A 22865-nucleotide genomic window follows, 5' to 3' on the forward strand; every position below is an offset into this window, starting at 1 on the left:
ATTTAATCAAGATGGCCGACCTCACAACAAACATATGAGACAATGGATCAACGAAGCCACATTATAACTATTAACATCTAAATTATATTTCTGTGGTATGATGGCAGAAGCTGTTATGTACATTTTTTAAACTTTCGGAAAAACGAGTTTAAAGGTTTAGAATGGAATAAAAAATACTATTTGGTATGAAATTCATTTTTTCTTTTATAATTGTAATTAATAACCTTTCATGAATTAAAATATCAAGCTATAATACATACATTTTTTTTTCAAAAAGTTTTTAAGTAGAAAATAATGACATCATTTTTTGCCAACATTTTTTTTTTTAAATTTGCAACATATCAACAAAATAAAAATTATAAAAGATGTAACCTTTTTTAAAACACAGTATTATAGCATACAAAACAATTTTAGAATAAAACAACAAAGTTCATTAAATAAATGTAAAAACATAAAATTAATCTTTTAACTCTTAGTCAATAATTAAAAAAAAATTAAATTAGCCTTTTATAAAACTTAACAATATAACAATTAGTTAAAAATTTTAAATAAAATACAATAAAAGTAAAAAATAAAACAACTTATGGTTTTAATTAACCTTTAACTGGTATCGTCGGGTCAAAAAAGACCCATGACATTTTGTTTTTAAGTTTTCTACAATATATCGCTCTTTTTTTCGCTGTAGAATGCATTGTATTTTATCACAATATTTCAAACAACATATTACGTCTTTCGTTATCAACAATTATTACGTGTTTCGTTCAAAAAAAGCTATTTATAGCGGTTTCGGGTCATAATAGACCCGATGATACCAGTTACGTATAGGTTTTTTCTTATCTTTTGCCATTACGAAAATAATAGTTATTTTGAGACGAATATTATCGGACTTCATTACGTGTTGGTATTTAAACCTGGGAGGGGTGTCGATAACTGTGACGAATGATAATATTGTGTTATGTCATAATATTCTGATTATTAGTCGCGTTTCTTACCAAGTGCAGTGCAGCAATCGCGTAGTTTCAAGTTGTTTTTTTCCACGTTGTTTTTTTTAAAATGAGTAGTGAAACTATTATTAATTGGTTAGACGAAGTAGATGATGAAATTAGTGATACAGAGAGTATTGTATCGGATCATGAAAGTGAGTCCGAGCAAGAAATATCTGAAGTTTCCGAAGATAAAACCAATAGCTCAGAATATAGTTCTAATGAAACTGTTGAACAAAATATACGTTCTCAAAATTTTATTTATGGAAAAAACAGGTACAAATGGTCTTTACAGCCTTTTCCACAGAGACGTACTCGATCTGATAATATAATATCACATCTTCCTGGTGTAGTTGGCTCTGCAAAAATAATTAATAGTAGTAATCCAATTGATTTTTGAAACATTTTATTTGATAATACGATGATTGAAAAAATTACTGATTACACAAATGTAAAAATAACTGAACTATCGATTTCATATGGTAACACAAGTACATTTACTGGGCACACAGACATTATTGAAATTAAAGCATTTATTGGTTTATTGTATTTATGTGGTATCTTCAAATCGGGCATGGAAGATGTAGAAGGACTTTTTGGTACTGACGGTACTGGTAGAGACATATTTCGCGCGACAATGAGTTTGAAACGGTTTTTATTTTTGCTTTCAACTATTCGTTTTGACAATATATATGATAGAGATGATAGAAAAGAATCGGGTGATCGTGTAGCTCCAATATCAGAGTTGTTTCAAATGTTTTTGGTAAATAGTCAATCAAATTATTCAATGTCTGAATATTCTACAGTTGATGAAATGCTGGTTCCTTTTAGAGGGCGGTGCTCTTTTCGCATGTATATGAAAAGCAAACCAAATAAATACGGACTCAAAGTTATGTGTTTATGTGACGCAAAAAACCACTATTTGTATAATGCATTATTTATTGTGGAAAAAATAATGTTCCAAATCCTAAAAAGTTTGCAATACCTACATTAAATGTGTTAGAACTTGTAACACCTATTTTTAATTCAAATAGAAATATAACTGGGGATAACTGGTTTTCTTCCATAGAACTAATAACTGAATTAAAACGACATGGCCTAACATACGTGGGAACGTTACGTAAAAATAAAAGAGATATACCATCACAAATTGTCCCTGACAAACAAACTGAAGTAAATACAACAAAGTTTGCATTTACCAAAGACATAACATTATTATTGTTTGTTCCAAAAAATGAATAGATACGTGTTGCTTTTATCTTCTATGCACCATACGAATACAATAAATCCGAAGAATTCAAAACCAGAAATTATTGAATTTTATAACCAAACGAAAGTAGGAGTTGACGCTTTGGACCAAAAGTGTGCAGTCTATTCAACACATCGACGTACACGAAGATGGCAACTCGCTATATTTTATGCCATGTTAGATATTGCTTCTGTGAATTCACGTGTTTTATATAGTTGCAAGAATATAAACTCAGCAATACCACGTCGAAAGTTTGGAATAATAATAGGAAAAGAGCTTATTATTCCTTATATGAAACGACGACTATTACAAGAAAGACTACCTAGAGAAATACCACAAATTATTAAAAGAATACTAGGAGATAATACTGTCGAAGCAACTCAAGAAATTTCTTCTAACCCAAACAAACGACGAAGGTGTTACGTGTGTCCAAGTTCTAAAGATACGAAATATTCAAATATTTGTTCTGTATGCAAAAAAAACGGTTTGTAAAACACACGGCGTTCAAGTATCGAAATGTGTTAATTGTATAGATACAGAGTAACTAAACATTTTTATTTATTTTTATTTTATAATGTAAGGAATTTTCACAAATATATTTTTTTTTTTTATTTGCATTTCATTTATCAACTAAACTGACCTATGTTCCGCATTTGTAGCGGCGAATATCCCCCTAAACAAATTAAACAACGAACATTTTCGGTCATTTCTTTCAAAATATTGCAATAAAACTATTCCAAATGAATCAACTTTACGAAAAGGATACTTCGATTCTTGCTACACTAATACGATAACTAAAATACGCGATGCTGTGAATGGCCAAAAAATATGGGTTTGCATAGATGAAACAATTGACAGTGTGCGACGTAATGTAGCTAATGTCATTATTGGTATTTTGAAACCACAAGATGTTGGTAAAACTTATCTTATTCACACAGAATATTTAGACAAAGTGAACTATAGTATTATTTTTCAATTATTTGACAAATCTATGCATATTTTATGGCCAAATAATGTTAATCATGAGGACATTTTATTATTTGTATCGGATGCCGCGCCGTATATAAAAAAAGCTGGCCGCTGTATTCAAACACTGTATCCAAAAGCTTTGCATGTGACATGCTTAGCTCATGCCCTCCATAATGTGTGTGAAGAAGTGCGTGCACATTTCCCAAAAGTTGATCGTCTGATTGCCGAGATGAAAAAAACATTTCTGAAATGTCCAAAACGGATCGCTATTTTAAATGAAAAATGTCCAGATATTCCAAATCCACCTAAACCAATCACTACTCGTTGAGGTACATTAGGGTGGTCCTTATTTATAACGAAAAAAAAAAATATTAATATTTTTGATATCTTACCCGCCAACTTTGTTCATTACTATGAGTAAATAATTTATGTTAAGTTTGGTCATGATTACTCAACCCCTTCACGTGCCACAAAAGGGTTGACAAATTAATAAGTATATAAGTATAAATTGCAAAATTGCATTGGAATAACCATGTTACTTTAATAGTAGAATTCATATAATATTTAGATAAATTGTAATCAGTTTTTATATTTCGTAATATGAGGCCGCCCGTCGAATCGTTGTTGTTATCTATAAATTACCTAGGTACTAACGATCATGCGTTAAATACTCTATGTGAATATATTATTTTTGTACACTGACAATTATACTGATATGCGATTTACTGATCTATAGTGCTATAATACTAGTGTAAAGTCTAAAGTGTTTTATTTATTGAACCGCACTCATGAAGAGATGACCAAATATTACTGTAAGTAGGTACAATACGTATTAAGTATATTTATTATTAATTATTTAATTAATTTACTGGCTTTTTATTAATTTTAATTAACGTTTAAATTTAATATACGTTTTGAAACGTTATGACGACTCGGCAAAACACTGATATATGGTTAATTGGGCAGCCTTTAGAACGAATTACTGGTAGTAAGCTTCCTTCAAATGGAGATATTATGCGTAGACTTTTATTTTTAATACGGAATGAAAAAAAAACAGTTAAAGAGTCTTCATCCGTTATAACTCAAGAATTATTATATTTTTGGAAATGTGCGAGGATACCAACAATGAATGACTATAATATTACTCCTAAAATAGAAAAAGTATATATGAACTGGCGTGCCTTACAAAAAGGTAAGCCACGTAGATCCCAACCACAAATAAAAAAAGAAGAAGTATTTAAAGATCAATTAACAGATTTATTTGATATAGCTCATTTAAATGCTCTACAAATTATTAAAATTGACGAAGACAAAAAATTCTTATTAGCACAACGCGAGAAAGGTAGAAAAGGGTGTATGATTGGAATAGATAGAAAATTGGAAAAACAAGAAATGCGGAAAAATCAACGTGAAATCGCGTTTCAAAATTATAAAAACAGAAGTAAAAAAACGAAAGATGAATTATCAGTACTTGATACAGTTGATTTATTTTCTTCTGATAGTTGTAGTCAGTGGCGTAACCAGGGGGAGGCTTAGAGGGCTTCAGCCCCCCCCCATTGGCCGTGTTATGGAATACATTTAATATTATAAAAGACAAAGTACAAACCATGATATTTCTAAAAACAGTGTTGAATACAACGTATTATCATTGATTATAAATACTATAAGTAATACTATAGTATTTATAATTTATGGTATTATCTTAAGTAACAACGAGCTATTATATTAAGCAAAAAATAAACGTTACGTATATGGTAACGATATAATATTATTTGATCGGTATGAACGTAGTAACGAACATTATGATACGACAACGAGTACGACAGTTATCTGTGGTGTACAGGACGGCGCATGACGTGATGCGACAAACGGACAAACAACACTAACACAGTCCTTACTCCGTAGTCTTTACTAAATAATATAGCTACTACTTTTTCTATTTTCTGTACAGTTTTTTGAGAATAATGTCTGAGAAAAGACCTAATGTGTTTTCACTTTTCTGTATTCAATTTTAAAAAAAAGAAAGTTGAGTCTGTCGTAAGTAAATATTATAATAATTAATAAGTAATAAATTTGTATGTGGTAGGTTGCAAAAAATAGATTAGTATAATTATATTTTTTTTAGGATGGTTGCAATAATATTGAAATAAAAAAAGACAGCCTTTTGCCCGATGGTATAGAAGTTGACAATCCTAATTTATTAAAAAATGAGACCCTGAAAAGTACAGTAAGTCATTTTAAATTATTTAATATTTATAGAGTAATAGAGCATTGTAATTTATAATAGTTATATAATGTGTATCGTTGCATTACTAAGTACAATTCATTAGGTGCAAATTTTTATTAGATATTAATTATTGATAAAATTAAAATTAACTATTATTTGCTTTGCTGTCTTTGTAAGTTTTAAATCATAGACATTGTATATTTTATTCTTAGTCTTTATCAATGCCTGCTTTGACTGAAAATGAAATTTACAAGAATGATATTGCTTGCTTCATAATGGACCGAACGCTGAAAAAATCTGAAATTGTTGATTGTTTAAAAAACATTTGGATACCTCCATTAGATTTTAATTTTCCAGAGAATATAGAAGGCAAACAAAAAAGAAAATTTCAGCATAAGTATTTAACACAATATTCTTGGCTTGCTTATAGTGATATACATAAAGGAGCCTATTGTAAATTTTGCGTTTTGTTTGCTTTTTCTGGTGGTGGAATAGGCAGACAGGTAAATTTATGCTTACATACTAAACCTATATACCTAATGATTTTTACCTTACTTTTGAAAATACAACATATTAATTAAAACTTAATACATAATTTTAGAATTTGGGAAAATTAGTAACTGCACCTATGTTAAAGTTTAAAGATGCTAAGAATGACTTCAACAAACATTCAAAAACAGAATATCATCTTCTTTCTGTTCAAAGAGCAAATGACTTCCTAATCAATTTTGAAAGTGGGTTTGAAAAAACAGTTGATGTACTCTTTGATAAACATCTACAACAATCGATTGAAAGCAACAAAAAAAGGCTGATACCAATTGTTAAGACAATATTATTCTGTGCTAGAAATAATTTACCGTTGCGTGGTCATCGAGAAGCTGGTTCTTTATCATTAGAAAGTGTGAGAAGTTATTGTATAGTTGGTGAACAAGGTATTCTTCGTGCACTTCTGGCTTTTCGTGTCGACAGTAGTGATACAGAACTTCAAAGACACTTTGAAACTTCCCCTAAAAACTGCACAATGATCAGCCCCAAAGTCCAGAATGAAATAATTGATGTAATTGGTGATGTAATTGTAGGGAAAATAGTTGAACGAGTCAAACAATTTCGATTTTTTTCATTACTATGTGATGAAACTACTGACATTAGCACTACTGAACAGATGACAGTATGTATACGATATGTAGATACGGCATCTTGGATACTTAGAGAAGATTTTCTGGGATTTGTAAAAATGACTTCAACTACTGGTTTAGCAATAAAAGATGCAATATTAATAAAACTTAAAGAAGTTGGTCTTAGCATAGATAATCTTAGAGGACAAGGTTATGATGGAGGAGCAAACATGTCTGGTAAACATAATGGTGTCCAAAGTCTAATTTTAAATGAGCAACCACTAGCATTCTATACGCATTGTTTTAGCCACTCTTTGAACCTTTGCTTATCCAAGGCCTGTAATGTTCCCTCGGTCAAAAATATGATGGGAATTGTATCAAGTATTGCTGCTTTTTTTTCTGCTTCAGCTAAGAGAGCTGATAAATTGAAATCAGTTATTTTAGGCGATAGCAATAATTCACAAAAAAAAGAAAAATTGAAAACACTGTGCGAGACACGTTGGATTGAGCGTCATGACGCATTGATTACATTTAAACAATTGTATGTTTATGTAGTGCATGCTCTTGAAGATATTTCACATGATCCTAATCCTGAAAGCTCATGCAAAGCAGCATTATATTTAAATTCAGTGACAAAAATTGATTTTCTCGTTGCATTTGAAGTTACAGTAACTTGTTTTGCCTACACTTTGCAACTCAGTATTTCTCTTCAGAGCAAACAACAAGATATTTCTAAAGCATTATCCGACGTAATGGTTATTCGCAGTGCACTAGAAGAGCTTCGAGAAGGTGCAGATGGACACTTTAAACAAATTTTTAAGGATGTTTCTGATATTGCAAATTTAGCGAATGTAGAAATATGCATGCCTCGGATATGTGGTAGGCAAACACAAAGAATAAATATAAATTCAAAAGATCCAGAGACATACTTCAAAGTATCAGTGTTTCTTCCTTTTCTTGATTTCATCCTTCAAGAATTGGATGCACGATTTAATCAACGACAAAGCGATATAATACCTTTACAGGGACTTATTCCATCAAATTTTAGTATGTACGACGATGAAACTATATTGAAGGCGGCTTCTATCTATGCTCAAGATCTTTCAACTGATGATAATTCTATTCTTAAAGCAGAGTTGCGCATTTGGAGACACCAATGGAAAAATATGCAAATTATACCAGATTCGGCCATTGTTACGTTACCCCATTGCACAGCTATCGTACCAAATATTAAAATACTCTTACAATTGTTTGCAACATTGCCAGTCACCTCAGCCACACCCGAACGTACGTTTTCAACACTAAAACGATTAAAAACATATTTACGGTCAACCATGTCGGAAGAACGACTCAATGGATTGGCATTAACAAATATTAACAAAAAAGAACAATTGAGTGAGGATGAAATAATTAAATTATTTTCCAAAAAGGCACCCAGAAGGATGCAACTAGAAGACTGGAGCAAATAATGTAAAAAATAAAATATTTATTTTGAATTTGAAGTTATATAAAATAAAATAATTTATAATTTATAGTATAACATATTTTGTATATCACTAATATATTATGTATGACGTATGTGTTATGTTATATAATAATGAAATATTACAATTAACTGCTATAAGACTTTATTGAAAATTGTTTGTTATGATGATGTCAAATTTTGATTTACTTTGTTTAGCCCCCCCCCATTCGAAAATCCTGGGTACGCCACTGGTTGTAGTGAAGAAGATATTGAATTTACATTAGAAACTACAAATAAACGAAAAAGGGGAAAACAAAATATTAAGAGTTCTGAAATTGTAACAGCATTAGATCGTACAAAAGTAAGTGATCGAAATGCAGTTCATATTCTTATTGCTACAGCTCAAAGTCTTGGCTGTAATGCGAACAACATCGCTATAAATCGCTCAACTATTCGAAGAAATAGAATTATTTTAAGACAAAGAGTGTCCGATGACATAAAAGTATCTTTTAATCCAAATTGTCCTCTAACTGTGCACTGGGATGGCAAAATATTACCCGATATTACCGGGAAAGGGCATGTTGATCGTCTTCCTATTTTAGTATCCGGAGACGGAGTAAGTAAGCTTCTCAGTGTTCCAAAGCTTGAATCTGGAACTGGGGAAGCGATGTCAAATGCTGTTATAGAGTCATTATTTGATTAGGGTATAACAGACCGCGTTCAATCACTATCATTTGACACAACAGCCAGCAATACAGGACGAATAAACGGAGCATGTAAGTTAATCGAGGAAAAAATTGGTAGAAAATTATTATACCTAGCATGTCGACATCATATATTAAAAATAGTTTTAGGAGCTATTTTTAATATTTGTTATAACAGTCCATCAACTGGGCCAAATATTCAAATATTTCTAACATTTCAACAACAGTGGAAAAATATTGATAAGAATACATTTCAAGTCTTAGAAGAAAGAATAAGTAATCGAGACGAAGTCATAATATTTTGCAAAGAACAATTAATTTCATTTCATTCGCGTGACGATTACAGGGAGCTGTTAGAACTTATAATTATTTATCTCGGCGGTGTTCCTACAAGAGGTATAATATTTATTCAACCTGGAGCAGTTCATCGGGCGCGATGGATGGCACGTGCTATTTATGCCATAAAAATATGTTTATTTAAAAATCAATTCAAAACATCTAAAAATGCAATAAATTATATGAAAAGATTTTCGTTATTTATTGTTCAAATTTACGTATTTCATTGGTTTAAAGCTCCCTGTGCTATATCTGCTCCTGTAAACGATTTAAATTTACTAAAAAAACTGTCATTGTACCCAGATAAAGCTGTATCGAATGCAGGAATTACAGCTTTTTTACGTCATCAGTGGTATTTATCAGACTTGCTTGTATCTTTTTCATTTTTTGATCAAAATGTTTCATATCCAATTAAAAAAAAAAATGGTCACTGCATTAAGCAACAAAAGCTCAGAAGATTATAAAAATCGAATTAAAATTGATATTGTAGATTTAAATTTTACCCAGAAAACTGTTGCTGATTTTGTTAATCATAAATCAATTGATTTTTTTAATATATTGAAGATACCAACTGAGTTCCTTAAGTCTGATCCTGAAGATTGGGAAAATATGCCAGATTATCAATTAGGACTAAGTGTGGTTAGAAATATGAAAGTTGTCAATGACTTTGCTGAAAGAGGAGTGGCTCTAATTCAAAATTATAATTCGATTCTTACGAAAAATGAAAGTCAAAAACAATTCCTTCTACAAGTCGTCGAAAGTCATAGAAAGAGATTCCCTGATGCTCGAAAATCAACCATCATATCAGACGAAATTTAATCGAAATAATATAATTTATAAATTAATAATAGATTCAAAAGAAATTGTATAAATGTATTTTTTATTGACAATATTTCGAAATTCATTCGAAATAATTTTATTACTCAAATTATTCAATATTTGTACGTAGGTACCTATTAATAGATTCATAAGAAATTGTATAAATGTATTTTTATGTATTTTTTATTGAAAAAATAAATAGTAAACATCTATAATTTACCTTTAATGCGTTCATTGATAAGTATAACATTTTTTAAATTAAACTTAAAAATTTACATATCAACCCTTTTTTGGAATTTTTCAATCCCTTTGTGGCACGTGAAGGGGTTGAGTAATAATGACCAAATTTAAAAGCAATTACTTCTTATGGTAATGAACAAAATGGAAAGGTAAGAAACCAAAAATTTTGAAGTTCAAAAATAAGGACCACCCTAGGGTACATGGATTACAGCAGTCGAATATTATTGCACATATTTAAATGAAATAAAAAGTGCAGTTGAAGAATTCAACGAGAATGCCCAGTGTGTGAATGTTGTAAAAGAGCTTATAAGAGATCAATCTCTACATTCAAATCTCGTCTACATTACAACAAATTTTGGATTTTTACCACATGCAATTACACAATTAGAAAAAAGAGTTTTTTATTTTTGTTTCAAGTATGTGCTGTATTTATATATTATTATTTTTTAGGCGAAACCTTAGCAAAAAGTATAGGTATTGTGTTAGAAGCAAAACAAAAGTTAGAGGAAGCTAATGGCGAAGTACCGAAATTGATTTTAGAAAAGTGCAATCGTGTTTTTCCAAAAAATAATGGATGGGCAGAACTTCAAAAAGTCAATAGTATTCATAATGGCACTGCACTAAACGTAAATGTGGAACAGTAATATTTAATTTTATGTGTAATTGAAATTTGCTTTTTTAGAATTAAATTAATAAATGCTTTTTTTGGCTTTTTTGGCTACTTAAAATGCTTTTTTAAGGATTTATTTTGCTACAAAATCCGAGCCCTACTTATTACATATTTACCTCTTCCTAGTCTTGTGCTTTTTTTGTCAGCCAAAGTTATTCCACAAGACATAATTTGATACTGAATATCTTTTTCTAATTTATAAAAACCTTTTTGTTTATCTGGTGGACAGAGAATGTCACATTTTCTACGACAGCAATTAATTAATTGTTTTAAAATTATTTGAGGAATTGTTACTCCTTTGCGATTGATATGCTCCATTCCATGATTTTTCAAATATTTCTGTTCAATTCTTTTTTCTTTTTTGGTGGTTCATGGATGTTTATATTTTCATCAATAACTTCAGTATTAAGACCATTGTTGCCTTTTTGTGATACAATAAATTAAAAAAATAATAATAATTAGAGAAAACAATTAAATATTATGTACTATTAAATTAGTCTAATGAAATTTTATTTGTGTACCTAAATTAGAAACTGGTGGTTGTTCTTTACACAATGTTATAATATTTTCATCATGGATATCTATTTCATAGGTATTCTCAATATTAGGACCATTATTGCTCTCTTTTGGTAAAAATAAAATTAAAAACATAAGAAAACAAATATACCTATTTTAAAAAAGTTTATTATTATGTATTCACCTAAATTAAAAACTGCTGGTATATCTTCAGGAGATATTATAATAATATTGTCATCAATCATCATCAATTTCATTGAAAGTTACAGATTTGGAACTGTTATTGATTTCTTTTGGTAAAAAATAAATAATTATAATAATACAATATGAAAATACTGTATACAGTATAATATACTTTTGAAATAATATTTTAATACTATTTCATTATATTTACCTAAATTAGAAAGGGCTGGTACTTCTTCAGGAGATACTGTATCATTGCACTTCATATCATTTGTATTATGACATACTAAAATTAAGTAAAATTAGAAGTAAAATAAAACATTTTATACAGCATAATTCATATTTATATGTAAGTACCAGGTTCAGATTCTGAATCTGAGCATATCAGCTCTCTATTGATGTTATATGTTTTAATAAGGACAAATAAGCACTAACTTAGTCAAAACCAATGGGACTGATTTGGACCAAACAATTCGTTATGGGGGGTGTCAGCACGTCTTTACAACCCCCTAATTAAATTTATAAAGATAACTTCGGAAGTAGTAGAGTACTGGAATCGAAAAAATGGTACAGGATATCAGTAGCAAACTACTAAAGATTGGTTCATTTGGAGATCCAATATTTTGAATTGGGGTTGCATTACGACGAAACTCGAGCACAATCTAGCACAAACGAATGACATAATTTAAATTTGAAAATTCTGAGGTGGTGGTGCAGTCGTTTCGCTGGCACCCCCAAACATTATCCCTTATAACTTTAGAAGGGTTGCAGCTCAAACGATACAATTCGAGCATAAACCAGCACAAACGTAGCACAAATGAAAGCCCTTGGTTTGAATTCAAAATTCAGAAGTGGGGGTGCCAGGGAAATGCACCTCGTCCTGTGCAGCGCCGGCGGGATGTTTTGCGGGGCCCAGGGCAGATTTTTTCATAGGCCCTATAAAAAATTAAGGGGAAAAAATACATTTTTTTTCTATTTTACATAACCCCTAAAAAATATTTTATTTTTTATGTACACAATTAAACAAAGTATTAAACGTACACTTTTGAATGTGGATTTATTTTTTAAAACTACAAATATTATTTTGCTTATGCACTATTAGATACATTTTTCATATTAAAATAAAATATGTACTGATCAAATATTAAGATACAATAAATACAAGTTACCTACACAAAAATTAAAAAAAATATCAACATTTTAACATTCAGTAGAAATTCCTATATCCTCTGCCAAATCTTTAGCAGTTGTTTTTGCAGATTTAAAACCAGTATTTCTATAGTTATTTAAAAACGATATTAGCCCACTTAACATACTAGCTGAAATATCTAAATCCATGTTCGGGCTCTGAAGACTTTTGCTTATTGTATTAACTTCTACTAAGATATCATACCAAATAATAATGCTTAGAATAAACTCGTACATATTTATATACGCTGAAAATATTCGTCAATCGTTATCGTAAATTTAAAACAACAATCGCATTTCTGTTTTCTATCGAAATTGTAATTGAATGTTCATAAAATTATTCGTAATATAATATATTGGTTACATTTTTTTTTTTTTTGATGTGCACTTCATTACAAACCCACGAGCCACCACTACAGACTGGACTTATATTTTTAATATTAAAAACAAACTAATTGAATTGGATTAAAAATTATTATATGCCATTTTAGGCGCGGGGCCCCTAAAATGGCGGGGCCCCGTGCAGCTGCCCCTTCTGCCCCGCCTTTCCGCCGGCGCTGGTCCTGTGCGTCACCACCCAAAATTCTCGCCTTGAAATTGTGAGTCCGCAGTTCGGTGACCACCAACCTCGTACCGTTGCACAGTCGTCTCCTCGGATCGAGATTTCTGAGCAACATTACGATGCAACCTATGATAGCTGGAGCGGCGGCAGGCCGTCCGGTTCCAAACCGTTGAGGAACTCTGTGGGGAAATTGGCCACTTCGTCGGCACCGACCGCCATCATGGTGTCGACGCGGCGTTGTAGGTCATCGGATTACCATCGACGCGCTCCAGCACGTCCCCGTTGACACCTCTGCACTCTTCGTTGGTGGGACACACGACGACTCTCCGAGCAAATTCTTCGACGTTGGCCGACGACATTTGCTGCGGATACACGAAATCGATTAAATCAGCGACGTCGCATACCATTTCCCGCGGGATTTGCAGGGTGTCCGGGACGCCGTCGAACGCGGGCAGTTGGCCGTTGCCGAGCTCGTTATTACTCGTTTGCGCACAGTACACAATTTTTTACCTGTAAACTGACAACTCGTTTGCGTACATCGAAAAACATGAAAACCCGGTTAATACTAATTTTGACCTGAAAAATGACGACTCGTTTGCGTACAGCTATTAAATAAGACTTAGATAAGATACACGTAATTGATTAACTAGTGTGCGGTTCTAAACGATAATATGATTTTACATAAATGTGTGCGTTATTTACGACCGCTGGATGTTACTATATGCTTATTATTTGGTCGAACGTGTGATGCTATCTAGATTCGAGTAATTTTATTTCGTGTAGTACCATGGACATTCAAATATCAAATGTTTTTGACACGGCGTATATCGTTTCGCGCTAGCTGTATGTTCCCCGCATATTAACTATTAATTAAGCTTTTTGTTGCTAAACAGCCTGCAAGGATACCAAATCAAATTATATTTTGTTTATCTAATTATTAATTATTAGTTTTTAAATTTTAACAGATTGCAAGAATCTAATATTGATCTATTGTTTGATAAAACTATGAGCACTACCAAATTGCATACATTTCGATTGTTGTGCAGTTTGAATATTATAATAACAGTATTATTACACACAGCTGGATTTTTCTTATTGATGTATATTTCATAAGGGACCATTTAAAATATGTACTTGTTTTTTTGACCAACATTCAATTAGAGCAGCGTTTTTAAACCAGTGGTATGCGGGAAGTACGCTTAGAAAATACACTACAATAAACTACAACAGTAAATTTAAAAAACCCTAAACTTCTATGATATTGAAATTATATGTGATACATAAATTATACAATTTCGGTAGTCACAGAATTGTTAGTTAGAATACATAAAACTATTAATTATATGTGTAAAAAAAAACTTGTTGTTCGCAAATATATTTTAACTAAATTAATAATTATTTTTGATGTACTATTTGTTGCTATTAATATATTTATTATGTGCTACATTCGTTAAAATGTCATAATCTTCAATTTTAGTGGTGTGTAATTTGTCCGAAAAAGCATTATTGTTATATAAATTAGAAAAAATCAGAAAACGGTACATATACCTCAATGTTATAGTAGGGGAATGTACAACTAGCGCTGTTAGTTCTTCATTACACCGTTTCTAGTCACGCGATAAGATTTGTGTTCCAACCTGAGTAGATAACCGTGGTCATGCCACCGTTCAAGAGCGACACGGCGATCCCGGTGAACAGCAACGCACGACACCTCCCGCGGCTGTGGTCGGTGTCGAAGCGACCATATCAGGCATCCGTACAGCGTAGTTCTTCCGGTACCCCCGAGTCCGTCGACGGCCGCCATCTCGCGGTCGTACACCGTTCGCTGTTCGGCGTTCAAGGCGTCCACTTGTGGGGCCCACCGTGCCGACGAGTCTATTTCTCGGAACAGCGCATCGTCCTGCAGCGTTTCCAGTTTGACGGGGCTCGGCGAGGGGCAAACCGTAGTCGACAGGCGACTTTCCGTGCGCACGAAGTAGATCCTCGATGGCTGCCAGACACGCGGTCGACGTCTTGGAGTCGTCGGTTGAAGTCCTCCATCAGGTTTGCTTCGTTCGCCTCGCACAATGCCAGCGACTTTGAGGGCTGACAGAACACCAGTATAGTGACGAACGGATACCGCAGCTGCCGCGGTGTGTCCAACGTCGCCGATTGCGTCAAACAATCCCACCACGCTCGGTCGTCTTCCAAGAGTCCGAGCGCAACCGCAGCCGCCGTGAATGTTTCGTGAACGACCCCGTCCACCGTCCTTATGTCTTGAAAGGACTGCGGGCCTCTTCGGTATAGAAGTAGCAATCTCAAGTGGAAACGGTCCCGGTCCAGTGGGTTCACTATGTACATCCGAGCCAATGTTTGCCATCCAAATCAGCCGCGGACACCAATGTTTGATATTTCCGAGATTTCTTTCTGGCCGTGGAACCTGCCAGGTGTAATGCGTCGGTATGTCGTGGTACAAGTATTGTCGAGCCACCACGTTGGTCGTGAAGAACTGCGCGAGTTTCGTGTAACGTACAGCTTGGTTCTGTAGCCTTTCTTCTTCATGGCCCGGTGCAAAGTACACGTTCTGACGACCCTCCAGGTGAACAGGAAGTCTGACGACCACGTGACTTTTGCCGTGCAAATTGTACGAAAACAATCGCCGGATGGCTTCTGGTGGGCTGACGTAACTATAAAGGAATATTGAAAAGATGACTAACAATATATTAACTGGCTCAATATAAGATGATACCGTTTGGTGTTGTGATCGGTATTATTATTATATTATATATTTCAAGTGAATTTAATTTATTTTTTGATATGTAGACGCATAGCATTGCATTGCAATGTAATATATTACAATGTTTAATGATTTTAATTTATTTTGTAGTGAAACGAATTGAAACGTTTAAAGGTCGGGACACACATGCCCACAACGCACCCGCACCGTGTGTCGGTCGAGTGTTGACCGTCACTTGGTGAATGAATAGTGCAATGATATAAATAACAATAGTTCAGACATCACCGTATCACGGCCGAGCGCTGTCACCGCACCGAGACAGGACCGAGCACGATAAAATATTTTAATTAATTGACGTTGACGGTGCGGGCTCGGCGTCAGTGCTCAGCATTCGGCAGTCAGTAAACAAAGCTTATAATATAGTTTAGTCTATTTACGAAGCAAGTATGGTTGATGTAGAAAAGTTGATCGAAGAAGATCGAAAGTTTCCAGTCCTTTACGACCAAACCAGCGAAAAATATCGAAATTCTGAGTATAAAGATAGAGTATGGACTAATATCTCAACAACATTAGGAGTCAAAGGTAAGTGTCTACATAATATTTTTACTGTACAGTTTAGAACACATTTTTATATTAGTATTTTTATATTTTTTATATTAGTTTATGACTAGTAACCACGTGTTATGTAATATTTAATGTGATGTTATCTTTTGTTATTAAGTTTGGTAAATCTATTATACTATTAATAGTACATTAATACATAAGTAATCAATAGATTTATTTATAAATCGCTTGCATTGTAGATAACGTTGATGTTGTGCATTTTTTTGTAGACGACTTGAGGCCCTAATAAATATACACTTTTCTCAATATAAATAGAAAAATCTTTTTTAGGGAGGAGGATCAAAGTGTGCATAAAAATATAAAATACAGAAAGAAAAACATACGTAATTAAATATTATTTTTTAAAACAGTTAATTATATTTACTCTATTTTAAATAAGAGTATCAATATTTGAACAATAGCAATTTCAAAATAATAGCAATGCACACTCTAAAATTAATTACAAATTAAATTGCTAGTGATGTATGTTTTTGCCATTCTACACTACCTTCTATAGAATTAAGAACATTTTTAAATTGTTCTCGAACAGCAAATACTTAATCAGCAGATCTTCTGCTATATAAATACGGGTGCATTTTATTTTTTTTCAAAATTTTATGAACTTTTTTATAAGAAATTCCAATTTTGTTGCTTAAATGCCTAATCGAAGATCGAGGATTTAATTGAACATATGCTAATACCTGCAATTCGTCCTGTTCGTTTGCCTGTCCAATCAACTCTCTTTGATTACGTCGATTATCACCTTGTCTTGCAGGTAGCTCACCACTATTTCTCAAAGACGATTCAATTCGGACAAAGTAATTGTGAGGAGGGTGGTATCGTTCGGGATATCGTTCTGCATAAAGTCTAGCGGCATTTCGTGAATTACGTCTACATTCACCATAAACTAAAAGCATATCAACTTTTTCATTATTACTTGTCATTTTTAAATTTCAATGAAATACTTGCGTTACATACGAGTTTAAAACTTGTAATGACTTTTAATAACCACATTTAAATAAATGCTAAAACTTATCAGTTATAATAAGTTATTATTGTCAGATTTATACGAACATTAAGATAATATCATTCTTAGCACACCATAAATAAATTTGGTTTATTTTAGTAAATGCTACAAATAAAATAATCTTAGAGTTTACAAGTAATTACCCACTTGTATCATAAAAAATAACAATAAATGATAAAATTAATAATTTAAATAGAAACTTTAATAATAGAAGTTATGAGAAATAAATCATATCAGTTTGTTTAATCTTTTCTTAGTTCTAACATTTACGTCTAATTGAGGTTAATTAATTCCTCAAAATTAAATTAAAATGATTTAATAATATCTGTAAACCTACGTAAACAAAAAAAAATACTTAATTTTGTATAATAATTCAAAAAATTCTAGTATGATTGTTGAAAAATTCAATAATTTTAATCGAAACTTTGACTGGTTGCCATTTGGTCAATTTTGATTTTAGAGCTATGGTAAAAAGGATCAAATCGACTTAAAAAAATTCGGTCTATCCGAATTTGGTATTCAAAACACCTGTTGCCATTTAAAAAAATGCAAGTTGTATTGCGCATGCGCACACGGAAAGATCTAAAAATGTCAAAATCATCAAGAAATGTGTAATCATGTATTCCCTATCCCCTCCCGAAAACCGCATATTAATCCGATGTCACTGGACAGAATTATTTAGTGTTACCTTTAAAAGGAATCACACTGTATATTATAATAGAACATATAAACAAAGTATATAATTTTTTATTTTGATAACCCTTATTCAAGAAAAATAACAAAAACTTTTCAAACGCTATCTGCGTAGATACTTATAAATAAAAAATAACAAAAAAAAGATCATACAAACTTTTTGACTAAGAAATAATCTAGGTTAAAATAAACAAAAACTTTTCAAACGCTACCTGCGTACTTATGAATAAAAATATATATGTTGAAAAATTAGTCATCATGATGAATCCTTATCTTCAAAACACTTACTGCATTCAGTTCTTTGTTGGCGATGATTTTTACAAACATTCTTATGACATTTTTCACAAGCAGTGTTTGTCTGATTATTTTTATGTGACCCACATAAATAACAATATCCTTTTCGAATATCTTTATTTATTTGAACAGTCGGATTTTTGTAATCGGAAAGGAAAGTGAGAACATCTTTTGGAAGGCCCCAAATCTGAGCTCGTTCTCTCCAATGTTCTTGCATCAACAATATAGCCAAAGCCTTCAAGTATTCCTTTCTTCTGATATTGTTTTCAAGATTATTTGCTAGATATATCTTATAGGAATTTATACCCGCAATGTCTAAGATTCTAAAAAATACCGTCATGGTCCAACGCCTAGTTTTCCTGGATGTTGAGTATGTTGAACACATTTGGTCCACGGAATCGACACCTCCTTTTGTGCTATTGTAGTCCATAATGGTCTGGGTCGATGTCTACCGTGTCATGCATTGTTGACAAAATTATCACACATTTTTTTTTTTCGTCACAAGCTCGTCAATGACATGTCATTTTGGAAACCTGACAGACTGGATCCAACTTGGCGGTTTTTTTCCGATATGAATTCTGGAGGTATTTCTCTTTTATTTCTTTTCATAGTGCCCAACAGTGTCAATCCTACCTGTAGCAGATGCTCAGCCAACGGATAGCTTGTGTAGTAGTTGTTAGTAGTTAGAGTAGCTTGGGGTAAAAGTGCGCGTTTTCTATTTATTTAGTTTTTATAATGTGATAACAATTTTAATATGATATCAAGTGATATTTTTTTAAAAGATGAACTTATAAAGAATGTCAATTTATAGATTAAACTTTTTTATTATATACCTTTAAATAATTATTTACAAAAATTAAAAAAAATAAATATTGGGAATCTTACCCCATGCATGGGGTAAAATTCCGTATAGCTCAGGGTAAAAGTCCTTATGGGAAATTAATATAGACTTAGTTGTATAGAATAACTCTTTATTTTTAATTAGTATTTAGTAGTCAAACATTTAATATTTGACAATATTCATAACAATCCTTAAAATACAATATAAGGAACTTGGTTACATTACAGTCCAACATTATTATATAGGTACTTAATTGCATAATAAAAATAGTAAAAAAAAAAATAACCATATTACCATGACTAGTTTGACAATTTGTTTCATTTAACTTATAATAAAAACTTGAACAATATATATTCCTGATTCCTCAATGAAAAATAAACTATTTAACACTTACAATATTAATTAATAATTATAAAAATAAAAATAAAACATTATAAGCTTAAATTACATAATTAAAAAGATAAAATAAATAATCTCTTTTTCATGACTACCTTGTCAATTTTAACAAAAACTTAAAATAGGTACAAATTTAAAAAAAAACTGTCATAACAATATAATTTTTATGAACATAAATCACATACAAAGTCTTTATGGAGATCCTCATAGTATGAACATGCTTCATGCCACCAAATTTTACACTTACAACACATAATCCAATCCTCGGTTGGTGGATCTACATATTTTTCATTACATGCTGGACAATTTTCTTTGTAAGTTACTGTTGTAGCCGATTCAGAGTCAATAGTTGTGCTCACTTGTTAAAAGGTATCAGCTTTTTTAAGTACATTTTTCTTGTTTGGTTTTGATTTAGTTTCAAATAAATTTTTTCTTGCTTGTTTATCTGCTTTATTTTTTTCAGAAATTAGTTTTGCATTTTCTTTATCTTTTTCTAAAGTTTCAAGTTGCATTTTATAAGGACTAGACGACAAAATTTCAGATTTTTTACCTTTGGTGCGACGCTTTCTTTTTAGTGATATTTTAGGAAGAGGTATTATATCTGCAGGTGACACTGGGGATTTTGTAACTTTTGAACTTGAGGCTGGAAGTACATTATTTACTAGTGACTCTGTAGATATATTAGAAGGAATAACTATAAGTGATGTAGATGGCTTTTCAACTGTTTGATTTAATGTGACTTCATTATTAACAAATTCAATTGGCATATTTATAATGTCTAATGGCTGATTATTTTGAAGATCTTCAGAAACTGTTTGATCTGTCACTGTAGAAGGTAGAAAATCATCATCACTAAAAATATTTGGGTTGAGTGGCCAAATCCCACACATTTGAAATGCATTTAAGGCTTTGTTCATTGATGCCGTTTGTCCATATGCATTACCAAAAATTTCTGCAAGTTGATATAAAGTGACCACTCTTCCAGCATGTGTGGTTGTCCATACATCATAGTGGTGGGCATAGTAGTCTTTTAACGGCTTGAAGAAACATCTATCTAATGGTTGAGTACGATGACTCGAATGTGGTGGTATACTTACCAAATGTATAAAGTTTGTTCGGTAGTATGTAATTGTATTTATATTAATATGCGAGGTGTGATTGTCCAAAATAAGTAAGACTGGGGAGTCTTCAGATGGTTTCACATGATGTTTAAAATGTTCTAACCACTTTAAAAACAACTCTGAATTTATGTAACCACTATCAGATAATAAACCTAAGGTTTCTGGGGGTGCCCCTTTCAAATATTCGTCTTTCATTCTTTTTCTCGGAAAAACTAAAATAGGGGGTACATAAATACCACTCGCACTGAAGCAACAAACTGCAGTAACTAATTCACCACGTTCAGCAGCAACAGATTTTCCCACTATTTTTTTACCTTTACATGAAATTACTTTTGGGACTTTATTTGGCACTGTAAGTATTCCTGTTTCGTCCATATTAAATATACGACTTGGTGGTACATTCAATTTTTGATACACTGTTTTTAGATTATCATAAAATCTATTTATTTGATAACGATTAAATCCCATGATTCTCGCAACACTTGTTTTTTGAGGAGTTCTTAATGATAAATTATGTCTTACAATAAAAGAATTTGCCCAGTCATATCCCGCTAGTTGTTTTTCTTCATTAAATCGATGTTTGATATTATTTTTTAATGCAAATTGATATGCTAATAATTGTTGAAATTTTTTAAAAGATAGCCCATAAAATCTATTGTCTAAGTCTTTACAATGTTCCGATAACTCTTTTTCTTGTTCATCATTAAATGTTCTTTTAAAACGACCCAATGATGAAACACTATGCCCAACTTTTAATCTTTTTCTTAATGCTGACTCTCCTATCCCTAACTGCAATGCTGCACTACGAATCGATACTCCAGTATCAATCAAATTTTTTGCAGCATTATATATTACTCCAGTAATTGGGACACGATTCGTTTTTCTTACATGAGTTCTAAAATGAAAAATTATAAAGGGCAGATATTTAATAAAAGAAAGATATTAGAAAATTAAATTGTTTATGGGCCGGGGTAAGAGTACGTACTGCGAACTTTTACCCCAAATTAATTTCGTACTCTTACCCCACATCAACATTTTTAACTTAATCATTATTATCTTTTTATCTGTGTATCGATACTATTATACGACACATGCAATGTGAAGTTTACAACAAGTTAAATTTGATTAACAGTACTATTTCTAATACAAGTGGTACTTAGTTTACAAAAAAAACTTTATAAAATACTGAAATATTACATCAGAAGATTAAATAACTTAACTTACCTCATATTTAATAAAATAATGTCCCAACAATGTGCAAACGTGTGGACGAACGTGGAGAAATGATAAAATAATCATTGATAATGAACAGTTTGACCATATATTTAAAATTAAATTTATAATAGCGGAATTGGACTCTTACCTCATGCGCACTTTTACCCCAAGCTACTCTAGGTTGCGATTGGAATTCTTTATTGGTTCAACTAACCGTTTTACAATGTCAGTAGGTTTGTTAGAATTATTACCATATGGCTCATCCAGTTGCTTACCACAGTACAGTTCAAAGCTATAGGTATAAAATGTTTTACTGTCACAAAGTGCGTAATATTTGAGACCATATTTAGCCGGCTTTTGTGGCATATACTGGATGAACCCACACCTTCCACGAAATGCAACTAGCATTATTCATCTATCGTGACAAACTCTCCGACACTATAGGAATTCTGACAATTTTTGATAAAGTCTGGTTGAAATTCTCGAACTGCAGCTAGTTTATCAGTTTTCCCACGATCTTTCCTATCAGTTATATCATCCAAGCGGAGTGATCTGAGCAAAAATAAAAATCGCCTATAGCTGAAATTGGCCCTGAGAATTACTAATCCTGTACCATCTGACTGCCAGTGCTCAACTATGTCTGCGCGATTACCTTTTTTGATGGCGAGTAAAAAACACCTATCAATGACATGACTTCGTTTCGAGAAGTAGGTTTGAAATCCCTCTGGCGTGG

General features: G+C 32.0%; 1 protein-coding gene across 1 annotated transcript; it reads left to right on the forward strand.

The window, feature by feature from the left end:
* The first annotated feature begins 5184 nt into the window (after positions 1–5184).
* Positions 5185–8254, forward strand: LOC132944313 (52 kDa repressor of the inhibitor of the protein kinase-like). Its single transcript, XM_061013595.1, has 3 exons — positions 5185–5238; positions 5327–5428; positions 6030–8254. The coding sequence occupies exons 1-3, from the start codon at positions 5185–5187 to the stop codon at positions 8010–8012; spliced, it is 2139 nt and encodes a 712-aa protein (XP_060869578.1). The 3' UTR covers positions 8013–8254.
* Positions 8255–22865: the final 14611 nt, after the last annotated feature.

This window comes from Metopolophium dirhodum, chromosome 1 (genome assembly GCF_019925205.1).
Source record: "Metopolophium dirhodum isolate CAU chromosome 1, ASM1992520v1, whole genome shotgun sequence".
Taxonomy (NCBI): Eukaryota; Metazoa; Arthropoda; class Insecta; order Hemiptera; family Aphididae; genus Metopolophium; species Metopolophium dirhodum.